Source organism: Microtus ochrogaster (genome assembly GCF_000317375.1).
Source record: "Microtus ochrogaster isolate Prairie Vole_2 chromosome 14 unlocalized genomic scaffold, MicOch1.0 chr14_random_1, whole genome shotgun sequence".
Classification (NCBI taxonomy): domain Eukaryota; kingdom Metazoa; phylum Chordata; class Mammalia; order Rodentia; family Cricetidae; genus Microtus; species Microtus ochrogaster.
The window spans coordinates 35,462,535-35,478,330 of NW_004949096.1; the positions used below are offsets into that span (position 1 = coordinate 35,462,535).

The 15,796-nt window shown below is 39.4% G+C and overlaps 1 protein-coding gene across 1 annotated transcript in view; it reads left to right on the forward strand.

Annotated features, from left to right (window-relative positions):
- The window catches only part of Ap4e1 (adaptor related protein complex 4 subunit epsilon 1), a 50,011-nt gene that overhangs the window by 15,028 nt on the left and 19,187 nt on the right, over positions 1-15,796 (forward strand). The window contains exons 8-15 of the mRNA XM_005364423.3: positions 1,912-1,985; positions 6,093-6,215; positions 6,319-6,428; positions 9,788-9,927; positions 10,514-10,626; positions 10,709-10,827; positions 12,651-12,953; positions 15,145-15,259. Coding sequence (XP_005364480.2) covers positions 1,912-1,985; positions 6,093-6,215; positions 6,319-6,428; positions 9,788-9,927; positions 10,514-10,626; positions 10,709-10,827; positions 12,651-12,953; positions 15,145-15,259 — 1,097 coding nt within the window. The remainder of the gene's footprint in view (positions 1-1,911; positions 1,986-6,092; positions 6,216-6,318; positions 6,429-9,787; positions 9,928-10,513; positions 10,627-10,708; positions 10,828-12,650; positions 12,954-15,144; positions 15,260-15,796) is intronic.

A 15,796-nucleotide genomic window follows, 5' to 3' on the forward strand; every position in this document is an offset into this window, starting at 1 on the left:
GCTTACAAGTTAAGAACACTTGTTGCTCTTCCAGAAGCTTCGAATTCATTTACCCTTGTGGCAGCTCACAGCCATCTGTAACTCGAGCACCCTCTTCTGGCCTCCATAGGCAAGAGGCATGCACATGGAACACAGACATACAAGAAATATAAACATCCATACACATAAAATAAAAATGATTTTTTAAATATAATTCATACAATACTATTATTAGCTCAATGCAGTGAAGTAAAAATGTTACTTCCTAACATGATTATAAAGTATTTAATTTAAAATTTTTCTTAGGAAAGTGTTTTATATCTATTATTTGAATAGTTTCTTGTGTTTTCTAGCATTGTACAACTCAGGTTATTAATATTTAGCTCAACCTTGTCCATAATTGTTTCTATTTTTATGAGGTTTTTGCCTCTTTGACAAGACCTTGGCTTGTAAAATTGAGAAACTATACTATAATCTAGGGGCAGTATTGTTGAATTTTATAGAGGGATTCCTGCTATAGAGGAAGAAATACACAATAAAATAACAAGTAAATTTTAGAATGTCATTCTGGATTCTCAATGAATATTTATACTCTATCTAGACAAAATGAAAGCACATAGACGTCCCATTGTCTTTTCTAACTGTATCTCTGAAAGAAGAGAAAATTGCTGAAGGAGACGGCCGCTGTCCATGGCTCCAGATCATTTTCATTCTTGTTGTCTGTGTCGTGATGTGCTTTTTCTGCAAGACCACTGTGCATGAACTTGGTTGTTGCTTAGCATGTTTTTCATTCTATTTTTTTAATTTTTAAAGCATATAAAAGTTACCACCTGAGGGGCTGGAGAGATGGCTCAGTGGTTAAGAGCATTGCCTGCTCTTCCAAAGGTTCTGAGTTCAGTTCCCAGCAACCATAGGTGGCTCACAACCATCTATAATGAGGTCTGGTGCCTTCTTCTGGCCTGCAGGTGTACATGTAGACAGAATATTGTATACTAAATAAATAAATAATTAATTATTATTGTTATTTTTTTTTTAGAGAAAATTACCAGCTGAGAATCATTAGTTCTTGTGTTAGCCTCTTTGGGGCAGAGTGCTAGGGCTGCAGAAACGCTGTGTTTTAAAAACATTGTTGTTGGATTTTTAAAAGTATCTACTTCAATCCAGTTAACTGTCACTATAGTCAAAGGCCATAAAAATATGAGTGGTTTATTTTTATTTTATTATTTTATTTATTTATTTATTAGTTTTTTGAGACAGAGTTTCTCTGTGTAACAGCTCTGGCTGTTCTGGAACTCACTTTGGAGACCAGACTGACCTTGAACTCATAGAGATCCTCCTGCCTCTGCCTCCTGAGTGTGCCACCACTGCCTGGATAGTGGTTTATTTTAATAAAGAGTGGAAATTAAAAATTTGTTCCCAAGGAACCTAGTTACTCTTCAGGAAAAGACCAGAATTTGAATATTTTTCTCACAACAAACAAGTTGATATTTTCTGAAATAATCTGGATAAGTAGAATATTTTTTGGTTGTGAGCCTAGTCTTTAATGGCAAGGCCATCTTCACAGCCCAAGGATATGTGAAACATTAATATTGTAGCAAAAAGCAGAAATATTTTGTTATTAATAAAATTATAAGAGGGCATGCATGATCAAATAAGAAGCTGGTTCGTAAACTAGGACCAGATTGGGGCAGTATTGGCTGATCTCTGTGTATGTCCTCATTGGCTAAGTCACTTTAGTAAAGAAGGAAGTTTTTCTCATGAAAAGACCAAATGAGTTCTTTTGATGTGAAATTTGTATACCTTTACTGTAAAATAAATGTTTTTCGCTTGTCTTCTGTAGATCCTCATTTTTAAAGAGAGAGAAGTTTGAAAATCTATTTTGTTGGGTTAGAATGCTATAGTTCTCCTGCAAATAAAATATCTCTTAAACAGGACAAGTGAATTAATGTATGATGTTCTTGATGAATCCTTACGAAGAGCCGAGTTAAATCACAATGTCACTTATGGTAGGTAAAATATGAATGTGTTTTCCTAATGGCTGGTAGTGCTTTTCAGTGTTGGAGCTAAGTCTGCTTTACAATAATATATAGTCCAATGAAATTTTATGCATTAATTCTAAAATGCTTCTCTGTGTTAATGTAAGCCCTGAAAATAATAGTAATTTGAAATTGTGGCTTTGTATGTGTGAGTATAGATATGCAAGTATGTGTATGTACACCTGCATGTGTGTGCACATTCGTGTGGAGGCCAGAGGGCAGTGTTGGGTGTCGCTGTGACTACAGATGTGTGTGTGTGTGGGGGGGGTAACCACATGTGGAATGTGAGACCAGGAAGCAGTGTTGGCGGTGCTCCTTAGAGCTGTCCGTCTTACTTCCTGAGACAGGGTCTTGCACTAGGACCTGGGCTTGCTGATTAGGCGAGGCTGGCCAGCGTGGTCCAGGTATTTTTCTCTCTGCCCCCCCAGCACTGGGACTGCAAGCATGTGTCACTATGTCCGGCTTTTCTGTTGGTTTTAGGGAACTAACAGAGGTCCTCATGTTTGTTCCTCATGCTTGCTTGACAGGCGCTTTACCAACTGAGCTCTCTTTTCAGCTGCGAAATTGTGACATCCTCTAAATATGTGTTAAATTCCTTTTTATAATTTAATTTCTACCTGGTGTTTAGGTTAGGGTTTAGATTGTTATAGAAAAGTAAACAAAGTATAATGCTTTATTATTACTAATGGCCTGTGTGTTCATGATCGATGTGTGTGTTTACATGTAGAATCAGGGCACAGTTTTCTCTCCATCTACTTTTCTGTGTGCTCCAGTAATTGGACTCAGGTTGCCAGGATTTTGTGGCCTTTGCCCACTAGCTGTCTCTCTGGTCCTGATACATTTTAAGCTTAGAAACCTGCAGACGCACCTTTTATTTTAAGCACTGCCAAGAAGGGACTGGCATAGAGGCTGCTCTTTCAGTTAGAAGTGTATACTCAGATTTGTGTAGTGTTGGAGAACTCTAGGTGGGAAAATAATTTTAAAAACCTGCCAAATAGAGAAGCTGTAGCTCAGTTGACAGAGGGCCTGAAGTACTGTGGAGTTCTGAGTGTAGTGTGAGCACTGCCTGTAATCCCAGCATGTGGGAGGGGAGGACAGGAGGACACTCAAGGGTCAGGCTCATCCTTCACTTTATGGGAAATTCAAGGTCAGCCTAGGGTGCATGAGATCTTGTGCTACTCAAAAAGTTAATCAAATTGGTTTTCAACTTAGTTATGCCTAAGTACAGATTTTGAAGTACTAATATTTCCTATGCTAGTATCCCAGTAATCTCATAAGCATCTATACAAAGTTTAGAATTTAGATGGATGATTTCAAGTTTTTTGTTTCTAAAACAAATTTGATACCAGAAGAGTTCTGAATGACAAGAAAAAATATCAGTTATAATAGGAAAACAGAATACCATCGTTTTAAATCTTACTTAGGACTGTTGTAAAAGTTCAGGGTTCAACAAGGTTGTTTGTTTGTTTGTTTGTTTGTTTGTTTGTTTTAAGACAGGGTTTCTCTGTAGCTTTGATGCCTGTTCTGGAACTTTAGCTCTGTAGACCAGGCTGGCCTTGAACTCACAGAGATCTGCCTGTCTCTGCCTCCCAAGTGCTGGAATTAAAGGCATGCGCCACCACTGCCAGCATGTTTTTATTTTTAAAGATTTATTTATTTATTATGTATATGTTGTTCTGCCTGCATGCATGCCTACAGGCCAGAAGAGGACCCCAGATCTCATTACAGATGGTCGTGTGGTTGCTGGGAATTGAACTCAGGCCCTCTGCAGGAACCGGCAGTGCTCTTAGTTAACAGCATCTCTCCAGCCCCATTTTTTTCCCAAATAGCACTCATGATATTAAATATTTTATATTTTTCAAGTCACATAGATTTCTTTTTTTTTTTAAACAAAATCTCACAGAACCTGTGTTAGCCTCAAATCACGACATAGCTGATGGTGGCTTGAACTCTTGATACTCCTGCCTCTACCTTAGTGCTGGGATTATAAGCATGTTACCATGCCAAGTTTCACATGAGTTTCTCTTGCATGTTCTCCTTTTTAAAAATTCCTTAATTTCCTCTTAATTTCCTCTTATTATCCATGTGTAGGTGCCCACAGAAATGCTTACGTTCCATATCTTGCCTGTGGAAGCCAGAGGACAACTTAGGGTGTGTTCTCCTCTCCCACATTTGGGTCCTGGGATCAAATTCAGGTTGCCAGCTTGTGTGGCAGGCGCTTTACTCACTGAGCCATTTCACCCCCTCTCTCTCCCTTTTTTATAAAATATAAAAATAATTCTTAGTGCATAGGCTTACAAAAGTAGGTTCGGGATGGTTTGCCCATTTTAGTACCTATCTGAATATATAGTCCGTGTTTTTAGGTTCACTTACTGTATAGTATTTAGATTAAAAATCAGCTCCCTTCTTGAATAGGAATTCAGATTCTGATTTATTTTCCTCAGCTATGGAAGGTGTTGTATGAAATCTTTTCCTGCAGAATATTTGTGCATTAATTAATGGGCAACATCTAGTGTGAGGTCCTGCTGGCTGTATGTGGAACAGATGTTAGAAGCATACATGATGGAATCGTGTGGTTGCTACAGCCTGGGCTGTGGGGATGGAGTGATTCTGTTGGCACTTGATGTTCTTTACTTTGTACTTGTTTATATCTGCTGATTCTGTGCTCTACTGTGTCTCACTTTTTTGTTGTTGTTGTTTTGTTTTCTTTTATTTGTTTTTGTTTTGAGATAGAGTCTTCCTGGTTGGCCTGGAAGTCACAATGTAGTCATGCTGGCCTCTCTTTCAGCGTTCTTCCTGTCTCGGCCTCCTGGATGCTGGAATTACCGGCATGCATTACCTCAGTTTTGCTTTATGTCTTCTTTCAGATGCTAGGATTGCACAGGCCTTATAATACTTAATGATGTCTTAATAATTCTCCTCTTTCTCTTTGGATGTGTGTGTATGTGGTATATCCATGTGTATGGTATATTTGTGTGTGTGCACCTGTGTGTGTTCTTTCTTGTGCAAGTGTAGAGGTCAGAGGTTGACTGACTTCTCATGTCTTCCTGTCATCCTTTACCCTATTTTTTTCATTTGAGACTTATTTTTAATCATATGTGTTTGTGTATATGTGTGAGTTTGTGCATGTGAGTGCATGTTCCTTCAGATGCCAGAAAAGAACATCAGACTACCCTGGAGCTGAGATCCACCCATTGTAGGTGCTGGGAACTGAACTCTGGTCCTCTGCAAGGGCAGCAAGCATCTTCCCAGCCCACTTCTTTACCTTTGTCTTTGAGACCAGGTCTCTTTATTGACCCTGGTTAGACTGGCTGATCCCCACCCTCTTCCCTCAGTGCTTCAGTTATAGACCTGCACTACCATGCTCTCTTTTCTGTGGGTCCTGGGGATCCGAACCCACTGAGCTGCCACCTCGGCCAAATGCTCATGGGCTTTAAATGAGTTTGAAAGAATTTGTATTCTCTTTAATCATCGTAGTTATTCTTTTGGTTTTATCAGAAAATTAAATTGAACATTTTCAAGATATACAATAGCCTGTTCTATATATTAGAGATTACTTTTAAAGAAGTAGCCTGAAGAGTCTTAAATAGTGACCCCTCCCTTTGAAATACATGGCTGTGCATACTAAGGTGGTTATTGTATATGTGGTAGAAACTACTGAAGTTTATTTTAAAGTATTCAAGGAGTGTTGGGAAGATGTATGTAGAAATGATGAATGTATTTTTTAATGTGTGTGTTAGACTGTAGTCCTCTGAAGGGGAGGGGTTTTATCTGTTTTATTCACTGTTGTATCCATAGTGTTAAAAGCATTTCTGGCTGTATGGGTGTTCAGTATATACTTGTTGTATTAAAGAATACATAATTATTTTTTTTACTGGTGATGAAATTTTCTTTGAGTTGTACTATATTAACTTAATCCAGATAACTGTATAAGCATGAAAATATTGTTTCTCTAGAAATTTTTTATAAATAAGATTTTAGACTAAAGTATATTCTCCAGTTAATTTCAAGTTCTACACAAAATTGTTCTTCTGTTGTACTTAAATATATCTGTCATTTTTTATTTTCTTTCCTTAGCTATTCTGTTTGAATGTGTACACACAATCTATTCTATTTATCCTAAATCAGAATTACTTGAGAAGGCTGCCAAGTGCATTGGAAAATTTGTTCTGTCACCTAAAATAAACCTCAAATATTTAGGTAAGGTGATTGGTTCTTATGGTGGAAATTGGCGAGAGAGCTTTTGAGACTTGCTGGGTACGTATTTCAGGTCGTTGAACTGTGATGTGATCTTTATTTCTAGGACTGAAGGCTCTTACCTATGTTATCCAGCAGGATCCTTCTCTGGCTCTTCAGCATCAGATAACCATAATTGAATGCCTAGACCACCCTGATCCCATTATTAAAAGAGAGGTAAATTAGGGCTGAAGAGAGAATGACTCAGCAGTTAAGAGTGCTTGCTACTCTTCCAGAGGACCCTCCAATGGCAGAGGGATCCGATGCCCTCTCCTGGTTCCTAGGCAGCTGCACACATGTGACACACATTCACACAGACACAGATCCACAGAAATAAAAATTAAATCTCTTTTTTAAAAAGAGAGAGGTAAAATTTTTGAATAGTGTATTAAGGTGGTAAGTTTTTTTGATCTTCAGAGAGATTCAAATGATGGCCAGTGTGTGTGTGTATGTGTGTGTCTGTATGTGAGTATATTTTAAGTCTTATATATATTTAATTCTTTCTATTTTTAAAATCTCATTTTTGTTCTTTGACAGTCTGGTATGTATAATGCACGTTCTTCATTTTCACCTCCTGTTACCCTCTCTTACCCCATTCAGCTGTAACCCTTCTCCTCCCATCATGTCTGTGTGCGAGTGTTCGGAGTTGCTTCCATGTGTTGGGGTGGCTCATCGCTGACGGAAGCTGTTACCCTTCTCCAGCGCTGTTAACTTCAAGTGTCCCTCAGGGAAAGCTGTTCGTTTTCTACAAAGTACTACTAACATGGGATTTTTGTCTTGTGAGACAGTCTTGCTGTGTAGCACAGGCTAGACTCAAACTCATGATGCCCCCATCTCAGTCACCCAAACGCTAGGATTGTAAGTGTGTCACCATAGCCAGCCCACAGGAATGTTCTTAATTTACCAGCTGGAAAGCTTGGGTCCTGTTGTAATATGATATGTTTTACTCTTTTTGCCAAATAAATCACACACAGATGCGTATTCTTAGTTAGGAATGTCCAGCCTTAGTTTGTCTTGTTTCTTGCCAGCATTTCTTAACTTTAATTATCCCACCTGCCTTTTGCCTTTGGGCTTTTCCTTCTCAGTGTTACTTCTGTATAGCTGACTTTCACTCTTACTTCCAGGCTGGCCAGCGGCTGGCCCCTCAAGTCCTCCCCTTGTTCTCTCTTGTTCCTTTTCCTCTTTGTTTCTCCTTTTGTTTATTTTCTCTGCCTGCTGGCCCCACCCATCCTTGCTCCTGCCTGGCTATTGGCCATTCAGCTCTTTATTAGGACCATCAGGTGTTTTAGACAGAAAAGAATCACAGCTTCACAGAGTTAAACACACTCAGCATAAACAAAAGCAAAACATACCTTAAAATAATATTCCCCAACAGAGTCCAATTATGTATATGATGTTATTGATATTTTATGTAAGTACTATGACAAAAGGAACTGAATTCTAGACCTGGATTCTTGTATTGGTATAAAATAAACATACCCCAGTTATATGTAATACATAATTTATGATGGCTATTAAATGAACTCACTCTTAAATAAGAGAATTGATAAAATTCTGTAAAACTATAAGATATTTGAACTTTATGGAAGAGAAGTTGTGCTTATGTGTCTAATTTTGTTCTGACTTCTTCCTTTTATTAAACTGATCCAGGTCTCTTTATGTATCTACATAAAGAGCACTGTTCATTCTCTTGTAGATAAATCACTATATCTTCAGTTAAAGTGGTATATGGGCCTATTTAAGAAAAGTTAGAAGTTTATTTCCAATTTAAAACATAATGAGGATTTTTTTTTTCCAAGACAGGATTTCTTTGCATAACACCACTGGCTATCCTGGAACTTGCTTTGTAGACCAGGCTGGTCTTGAACTCACAGAGGCATACCTCTGTCTCTCCCTAGTACTGGGATTAAAGTCATATGCCACCATGCCCAGCTATTATAATGAGGATTTGTTTTGTTTTTTGTTTTTAGAGGCAGGGTTTCACTATGTAGCCATGGCTGTCCTGGAACTCACTCTGTAGACCAGGCTGGCCTCGAGCTCAGAGATCTACTTGTCTCTCCCTCCTAAGTGCTGGGATTAAAGGTGCCACCACCATGCATATTATAATGAGGATTTTGAAAAGAATGTAGAGCTGGGGAGAGGACTCAGTGGTTAAGAGCATTTGCTGCTCTGACAAAGGACCCAGGTTTGACATCCAGCACCAACATGATGGTTCACAATATCTGGAACTCTTGTTTCAGGGCATCCAGTGCCTTTTTTGGCTCTGCAGTTACCAGGAACACAAATGTTATACAGACATACACACAGGCAGAACACATACACACAAAACAAAATTAAATAAACTCTATGTCTTAAAAAACAAAGAATATTAAATACCTTAATAACTTCAAAGAAGTGAGATAAAAATGTAGCTTGACTAAACACTGTGTTATGCCTGACAGTTGTGGTGTTTTAAAAGATGGGGTGTTGGAGAGGTGGCTCAGCAGTTAAGAGCACTGACTGCTTTCAGAGGACCTGGGTTCAATTTCCCAGCACCCACATGACAGCTCACTAATGTCTACAACTCCAGGATCTAACACCCTGACATATGCAGGCAAAACACCAATGCACTTAAAGTAGAAAATAAGTAAAGATTATGCATTTTAGGTTTTAAAAGGTATTTTAAATATAAATTTATTTGCATATGCACATTTACATATAGACATGTATTTAATATTTTAAAACAGCTTAAAAATTAGCAAGACTCCAAGGGCAGTAAAAACTAAGTACACATCCCATCTGCGTTACCAGATATACAGCATGATTTTTTGTGTTATTAATAGGGTTGTAGTTGGACAGAGTTCAACACAGTTTACTTTATTATTAACCTTTTGCATTATTTATCTATTTCTTTTTTCTTTTTTACTTTAGGCTTCCTTTTTTGGTTTTTCAAGACAGGGCTTCTCTGTAGCTTTGGAGCCTGTCCTGGAACTCTCTCCATATCCGCCTGTCTCTGCCTCCTGAGTACTGGGATTAAAGGCGTGTGCCACTACCACCCGGCTATTTTAGGTTTCTTTTTAATAAAACAATCCTGTGCCATAGCTCCAATATATGGCCCACATATCAGTCTTTCCTTAGAGGATCAGTCTCCTTACTGCGCCCCCTTTGGTCATGGTCAAGGTTCAGAGGACCCTTCTCAGCTGCAGAAACAAAGCTGTCCCCAGCCTTGTGGCACTCTCCCCTCCCCGTTTCCTCATTTCCCTTCATATACTTATCTTATTGGTCCCCTCTTCCCTCCCACTTAGTTCAAGTTCATACCTTTTCCTTTTTTTAATTTTTGGTATTGAAGAATAGGGCCTAGCACCTCTCATATCTTAGGCAATTAAGTGCTTTACCACTGAGCTACAACCCCAGGAAAACTGGCAATTATCACGCATTAGCTAACTATCCTGAAAGTCTCTACATAAACAGAACAGTTAGCTTATTCTAAACACATTTATTGTACTTATTGGTGTTATTGTGTAGTTTTCTAATACTGTTTTTCTTTCTCTTACTAGACTCTGGAACTTCTTTACAGAATTACAAATGCACAGAATGTGACAGTTATTGTACAGAAAATGCTTGAATATTTGCATCAGAGCAAAGAAGAGTATATCATCATCAACTTGGTTGGCAAAATAGCTGAGCTGGCCGAGAAATATCCTTTGCTTCAACTGTGACTCATACGTACCTTTATGCACTGACTTAAAATGGTGGCACAAATGTGACCGCTTGTGACTTGAGTTCAGGGACCCAGCACTGACATGAATTCCTGATTCTTAAGCTTCAGAAATTCGTATAGACTTCTTGAGTTGGCTTCTTTTTAGGTATCTGTTGGGATTTGTTAAATAGCTTCGACCTAGCAGTGGTCAGCTTCTGAACTGGTGACATAGGCATTAGAAAAAGGTGAAATAACGTGCTCAGATGAACACACAACATCAGCCTCTCTGGAGTACGTATGAATCTTCCATTTTTTTGCTTTGTCACAGATAGCTGGCTCATTTCTTCAAAGTATTTATGTTTGTTTATTGAATATCTGCTATATGTAAGCAGTGCTTGGTAAAGTATATAAACTCAGTTTGTTCACTTGCTGAACACCCGTTCTATAGATAGAACCGGACTGTAGAGCGTTTTGGGTAGAAGTTAGAGATAAAAGCTGCCACACTCGCATGGCTCGGAGTTCCTTTTAAAGGATGATTTCAGTGAGTGTCATGAGGAGGTGACTTGTTCTTAACACGGGACACATATGCTCCTGACAATGTGTGGTTTATTCAGACAATGAATGCTGTGTTTTCAGTGGGAGGAGATGTAATGCACCCTGATATTCTCAGTAACTTCCTGAGACTGCTAGCAGAAGGTTAGTAAAGAGTTTTAATTGCGTTTTATTACAGTCATTGGGAATTGAGGGAAACTAAACTGGGGTTCCAATTTCTTTGTAGGTTTTGATGATGAAACAGAAGATCAACAATTAAGAGTCTATGCAGTTCAGTCTTACCTTACTTTACTAGATATGGAAAATACTTTCTATCCACAGAGATTTCTTCAAGTTATGAGTTGGGTGAGCAAAGTCTATTACATACAAATTATTATAACAACATATTTCCTCCAGAAGTCATTCAGCTCTTCTCAGTTGTCCATTTTCTTTCCCAGTGTTTACTTTTTGAGTGTGTGTGTTTTGTTTTTTGAGACAGTTTTTCTGTAGCTTTGGAGCTTGTCCTGGAACTCGCAGAGATCCACCTGTCTCTGCCTCCTGAGTGCTGGGATTAAAGATGTGTGCCACCACTGCCTGGCCCAATGTTAACTTCTATATAGAAACTATTTGCTTATCCTTTCTCTGTACCATCTCACTGGTCTGGTCTTTGGTAAGGGTTGTTTTGTTGTTCTTTTATTTTTGTTTTGCTTTGCTTGGGACATTATTATGTATCTCAGACTGGACTCAGACTTGCTGTGTAGCCACAGAAAGCCTTGAACTTCCTATTCTTTGGCTTCTACTTCCTAGGATTATGGGCATGTACCACCGTGCTTGGTTTTATGATTGCTAGGTATCAAACCAAAGCCTTCATGTATACTAGAAAAATTAACTGAGCTACGTTACGTTCCTAGATCCTCTGTGTATGGTTTACATATAACTGATGTCAGTGGTGTTTGGGTGTAGTTAATGGGATAATAAGAGGAAACAATCTTCTCACAAATAGAAGTCCTTCAAAAATTAATTTTTGAGATGGAATTTGGGTTACCTGCTCTACTGGAGCTTTCTGGCTTTTATTTACTAAAGCCTCTTGTAAAATTAACTGGTTTTTGTTGTTGTTAGTTATCTTCCTTTGGACTTTTTTAAAAACAGATTATCACTGTAGCCCTGGTTGGCCCGAGACTCACTGCTAGTTTGCCTGGAACTCATGTCAGTCCTACTGTCGAGCCTCTCAGGTGCTAGGTTTATTATAGGCACTGACCCTGACTCCCTCCTCGCTCACTCTTTTCCTCCTGTTCCTAGCAGCTTTATCCTTGCGGTCACCTTTGAGCCCATCTTTATTTTCCTTTTTTGCTGCTACGACTAGTATGCTAAAGACATTTACTGTGTAGTAAATGCCATCCAGGGAAGATTTTGTATTCCTTGAATTATATTTATAAGATAATTTTAGCATTAATAAAATGATTGTTAGAGCAGTCATGGATGTTGCTTGATTAAGTTAGATGTGAAAAAAAGAAAAAGAAATATATGTAGCATGATCAATATTCTTTTTTGTTGTTGTTGTTTTTTGTTTTTTGATTTTTTTTTCAAGAAAGGGTTTCTTTGTGCAGCGCTGACTGTCCTGACTTTGTAAACCAGGCTGACCTCAAACTCAGAGATCCACCTGCCTCCACCTCCCTAATGCTAGGATTAAATGTATATAAGACCATGCCCTGCACATGGTCAGTGTTCTTGATGTCAGTCCTGGGAACTGTCTTTGTTGGTGTCTGTCTAGATGTGTGCTCTGAATCCTCTCCACAGTCACTAAATTACACTGTCTAATGATAAAAACTAGAAATCTGTGCTTTATAAGAGACCTTAAGACATACTAGAAATCTGGATTTTGTAATATCTTACTCTTGTTAACATATGAGACCTACCTGTTTAAATTCTTACTGGAAAATAAACTAACTTCTAACTGGAAGTTCAGAAGAATGCTAACCTATAAAGGCAATTTACTTTATGTATTGCTACTGATGAGTTCCAGTTCTTTTGTATTGAAGATACCATTCTTAATATAATCTACAGTGTTTCTTTAATAATGTTCATCATAAAGTTATGTTTACTACAGATAGAAGTTGATTCCAGCAGTAGGTCTGACGATGGACCTCTCCGAGTTGGTATTTACATGTACATCATTGTGTTTACTCCAGGTGTTAGGAGAATATTCCTACCTCTTAGGTGAAGAAAGTGCAGAGGAAGTTATAACCAGGCTCTACAAGTTACTTATGAGTGACTCCATTTCTTCAGAAACAAAAGCCTGGTTGATTGCTGCAGTGACCAAGCTGACACCCCAAGCACATTCTTCTCATATAGTTGAGAAATTAATCCAAGAATTCACTGTGTCTTTGGATACTTGTCTAAGACAGCATGCATTTGAATTGAAGCATCTGCATGAAAATGTGGAACTTATGAAGACCTTGCTTCAAGATACTCAGAATTGTGAAGACCCAGTGGTAAGAATCCTATGTTCTATTCTGTTAAAATTGTTTCCTAAACAGAATAATTGTATGATATATAAGAAAATATAGTTTCTGTAACGTGTATGATGAAGCTTGTAGTTTTTCTCATGTTGGCAGGAGAGAATTAGAAAGTTTCCATGTAGATGGAAATTTCTGTTCCTCCTGGTCCCACAGCCATTCAGCCCCAAAGAAACTCACAGGTTACATTAATTGTAAACTGTTTGGTATTAGCTCAGGTTTATTAATAACTAGTTCTTACCACTTAAATTAACCCATAATTCTTGTCTATGTTTATCCATGTGACTTGGTACCTTTTCTCAGTGAGGCATTCTCATCTTGCTTCCTCTGCATCTGACTGGTGCCTGACTCTGCCTTTTCTCTTCCCTGAATTCTCTTACTCTGGCCACCCCACCTATACTTCCTGCCTGGCTACTGGCCAATCAGCATTTTATTAAACTAATATGAATGACAGATCTTTACACAGCAGTTTCATTTAGCACTTATTCTAAATAGGAGCAGGAGAGTGTCTCGTTTGTAGCTTCTGATAGTTTTGAGATTCAGGAAAGGCTGGGAAAAGCTGTATGGAGAGGAGATGGGTTCCTCGAATGTAGCAGGCTCTTTAGCCATGTGTGGGCTTACCTTAGAAGTGAGGGTTCTGGAAGGTCACACAACATTCCATCAAGTCAGTGTCTCCCGAATCTGAACAGTGAAATTCACAATCTCATAGAAGGGAAAGACTCGGGTCGGAGTTTTACAGTGGGGTCATAGCGTTAAGGAAACTTTAGGAGGAAAAAGCAGACAGAGCTCCTGTGGTGCCAGAGCAGGGCCTCGGGACTGCGCTGATGCTGGGGTCATTGCCTAGGGTAAGTAAGGCCTTAGTGCTTGAGACATGGGGTTCAGTTTCTGGTCACACCACTCACAGCCTCCATGCAGTTGTAAAAGGAGAAGAAAATAAAAAGAAAGCAGATCAGGAACTCTCCATTCATCAGGATAGCTTCTCTGACATTTTGAGGAGACAGTCTTAAAGTGTACATTCTAATCTTCAGTCTTTCTGCCCCTCTTCCCCAGTGTTCCCTGAGCCTTGGGTGTAGGAGTGCTGGGGACTGAAGGTGTCTGCCCCTACTGCCGACTGGGAACATATTCTTTTTTTTTTTTAAGACAGGGTTCCTCTGTGTAGCCCTAGCTGTCCTGAACTAGCTCTGTAGACCAGGCTGGCCTTGAACTCACAGAGATCCACCTGCCTCTGCCTCCCTCATGCTGGGATTAAAGGCATGAGCCACCACTGCCCAGTGAGAACATTTTCTTAATTGAGGTTCCCTACTCTTATCTGACATGAGCCTGTGTCAAGTTGACATAAAACTATCCAACACAAGGTCAGATACAACTTGAATCCTCTGGATACTGTGCCCAAAACGTACAGTGTCTTCAGCAATAGCTGTTTACCGTCTACCTCTGGAAAGCACCAAGGGCAGTAGCCTGTATGTTTTGGGAGTCTCTTGGACAACCCTGATCAGCAACTCAAAAGAGAGCTTCTCATGATGTTAAAGTTTTTCTGTTAAAGTTTTTCTGTGGCTCTTAGGGAAACCTTGTCAGCCCAGGTGGGGAATTTTGTTTACTATATATGTGTATGATATTTGTTGGAGCAGAACATAGGATGTGCAGGTTGGGCTGTGCCCTAGAAGCTGAGTGTAGCTTAAACGAGCTGAGGTCAGGTGACCACAGGCTACTGCTGGGTTGGTGTGCAGGATGTGGGTCCTAGTTCAAGCCTGGAATTTGGGATTAGATGTGGGGATTGGGTCGAGTGTGGGGAAGGGAGGAGCAGGTGGACTCACCTAGGTAGCCACTGGAAAAGGGTGTGCAAGATATGACTGGGTAGAGAGTTTGGATGTGGCATGGGGAGGGAGCTGTAGGTTGTGATCAGGTAGGGCAGGTCTTAGCAGAAGTCTAGAGGTTGGTGGTGGCTCAGGAGGGGTGGCCAAACTAGGTCGGGCACTGGATGTGGGACTTAGGATAGATCTGGAGGGTTATGGAGGGTACAATCAGGCCAACTAGACCCCAGAAAAGGATCTCACCTAAAAAGTTTAAAAGATACATGTGTCAAAGATGATGGTACAGTCTAATCTTCTAAATACATGTTTTGTTTTTTAAAAAAAAAAAATCCTGGGTTTTGCTTAACTTGATGCAGGTGGATGCTTCTTTATCTTTTCTGGATGGTTTTGTAGCTGAAGGTCTCAGTCAGGGGGCAGCACCTTACAAACCGCATCACCAGCGCCAAGAGGAACAGCTTTCGCAAGAAAAAGGTATATTTTCATCCCTTTATCATCAAATGGATTAGAGGGGCATGCTGTTTGTTTGGTTTGGGTTGGGTTTGTTGTTACTGAGACAGGCTATGCTCACTATGCAGTACAGGCTGGTGGAGACCTCGAGGTCCTTTAGCTTTGGGCTCCCAGACAGTGGGCTACAGGTGTGTCCCAACATACCTGGCTCAGGGTGTAACTTTTAGAAACACGCAGTTGATACTATAGTCATGAAAGGAAGTGATTACAGATATTTATACTTTCTGTGGCTTTTCATTAAGTCTGCTTAATGTCCTAGAGTCACACATTCATACATGTGTATACATAACACCAAAGACTCCATATCAGAGAGCTTGCACTATCTGTCTGGGTCATCTTGCATACTTTACAAATCTATCCACCTCCGTGCAGATACCCTAATTTCATTTGTTTTGCAGCTGAGTAAAATGCACTACATTTACATTCCCAGTTGGTCTATTGACAGATGTCCAGTTGTCTATTGACAGATGTCCAGTTGGTCTATTGACAGATGTCCAGTTG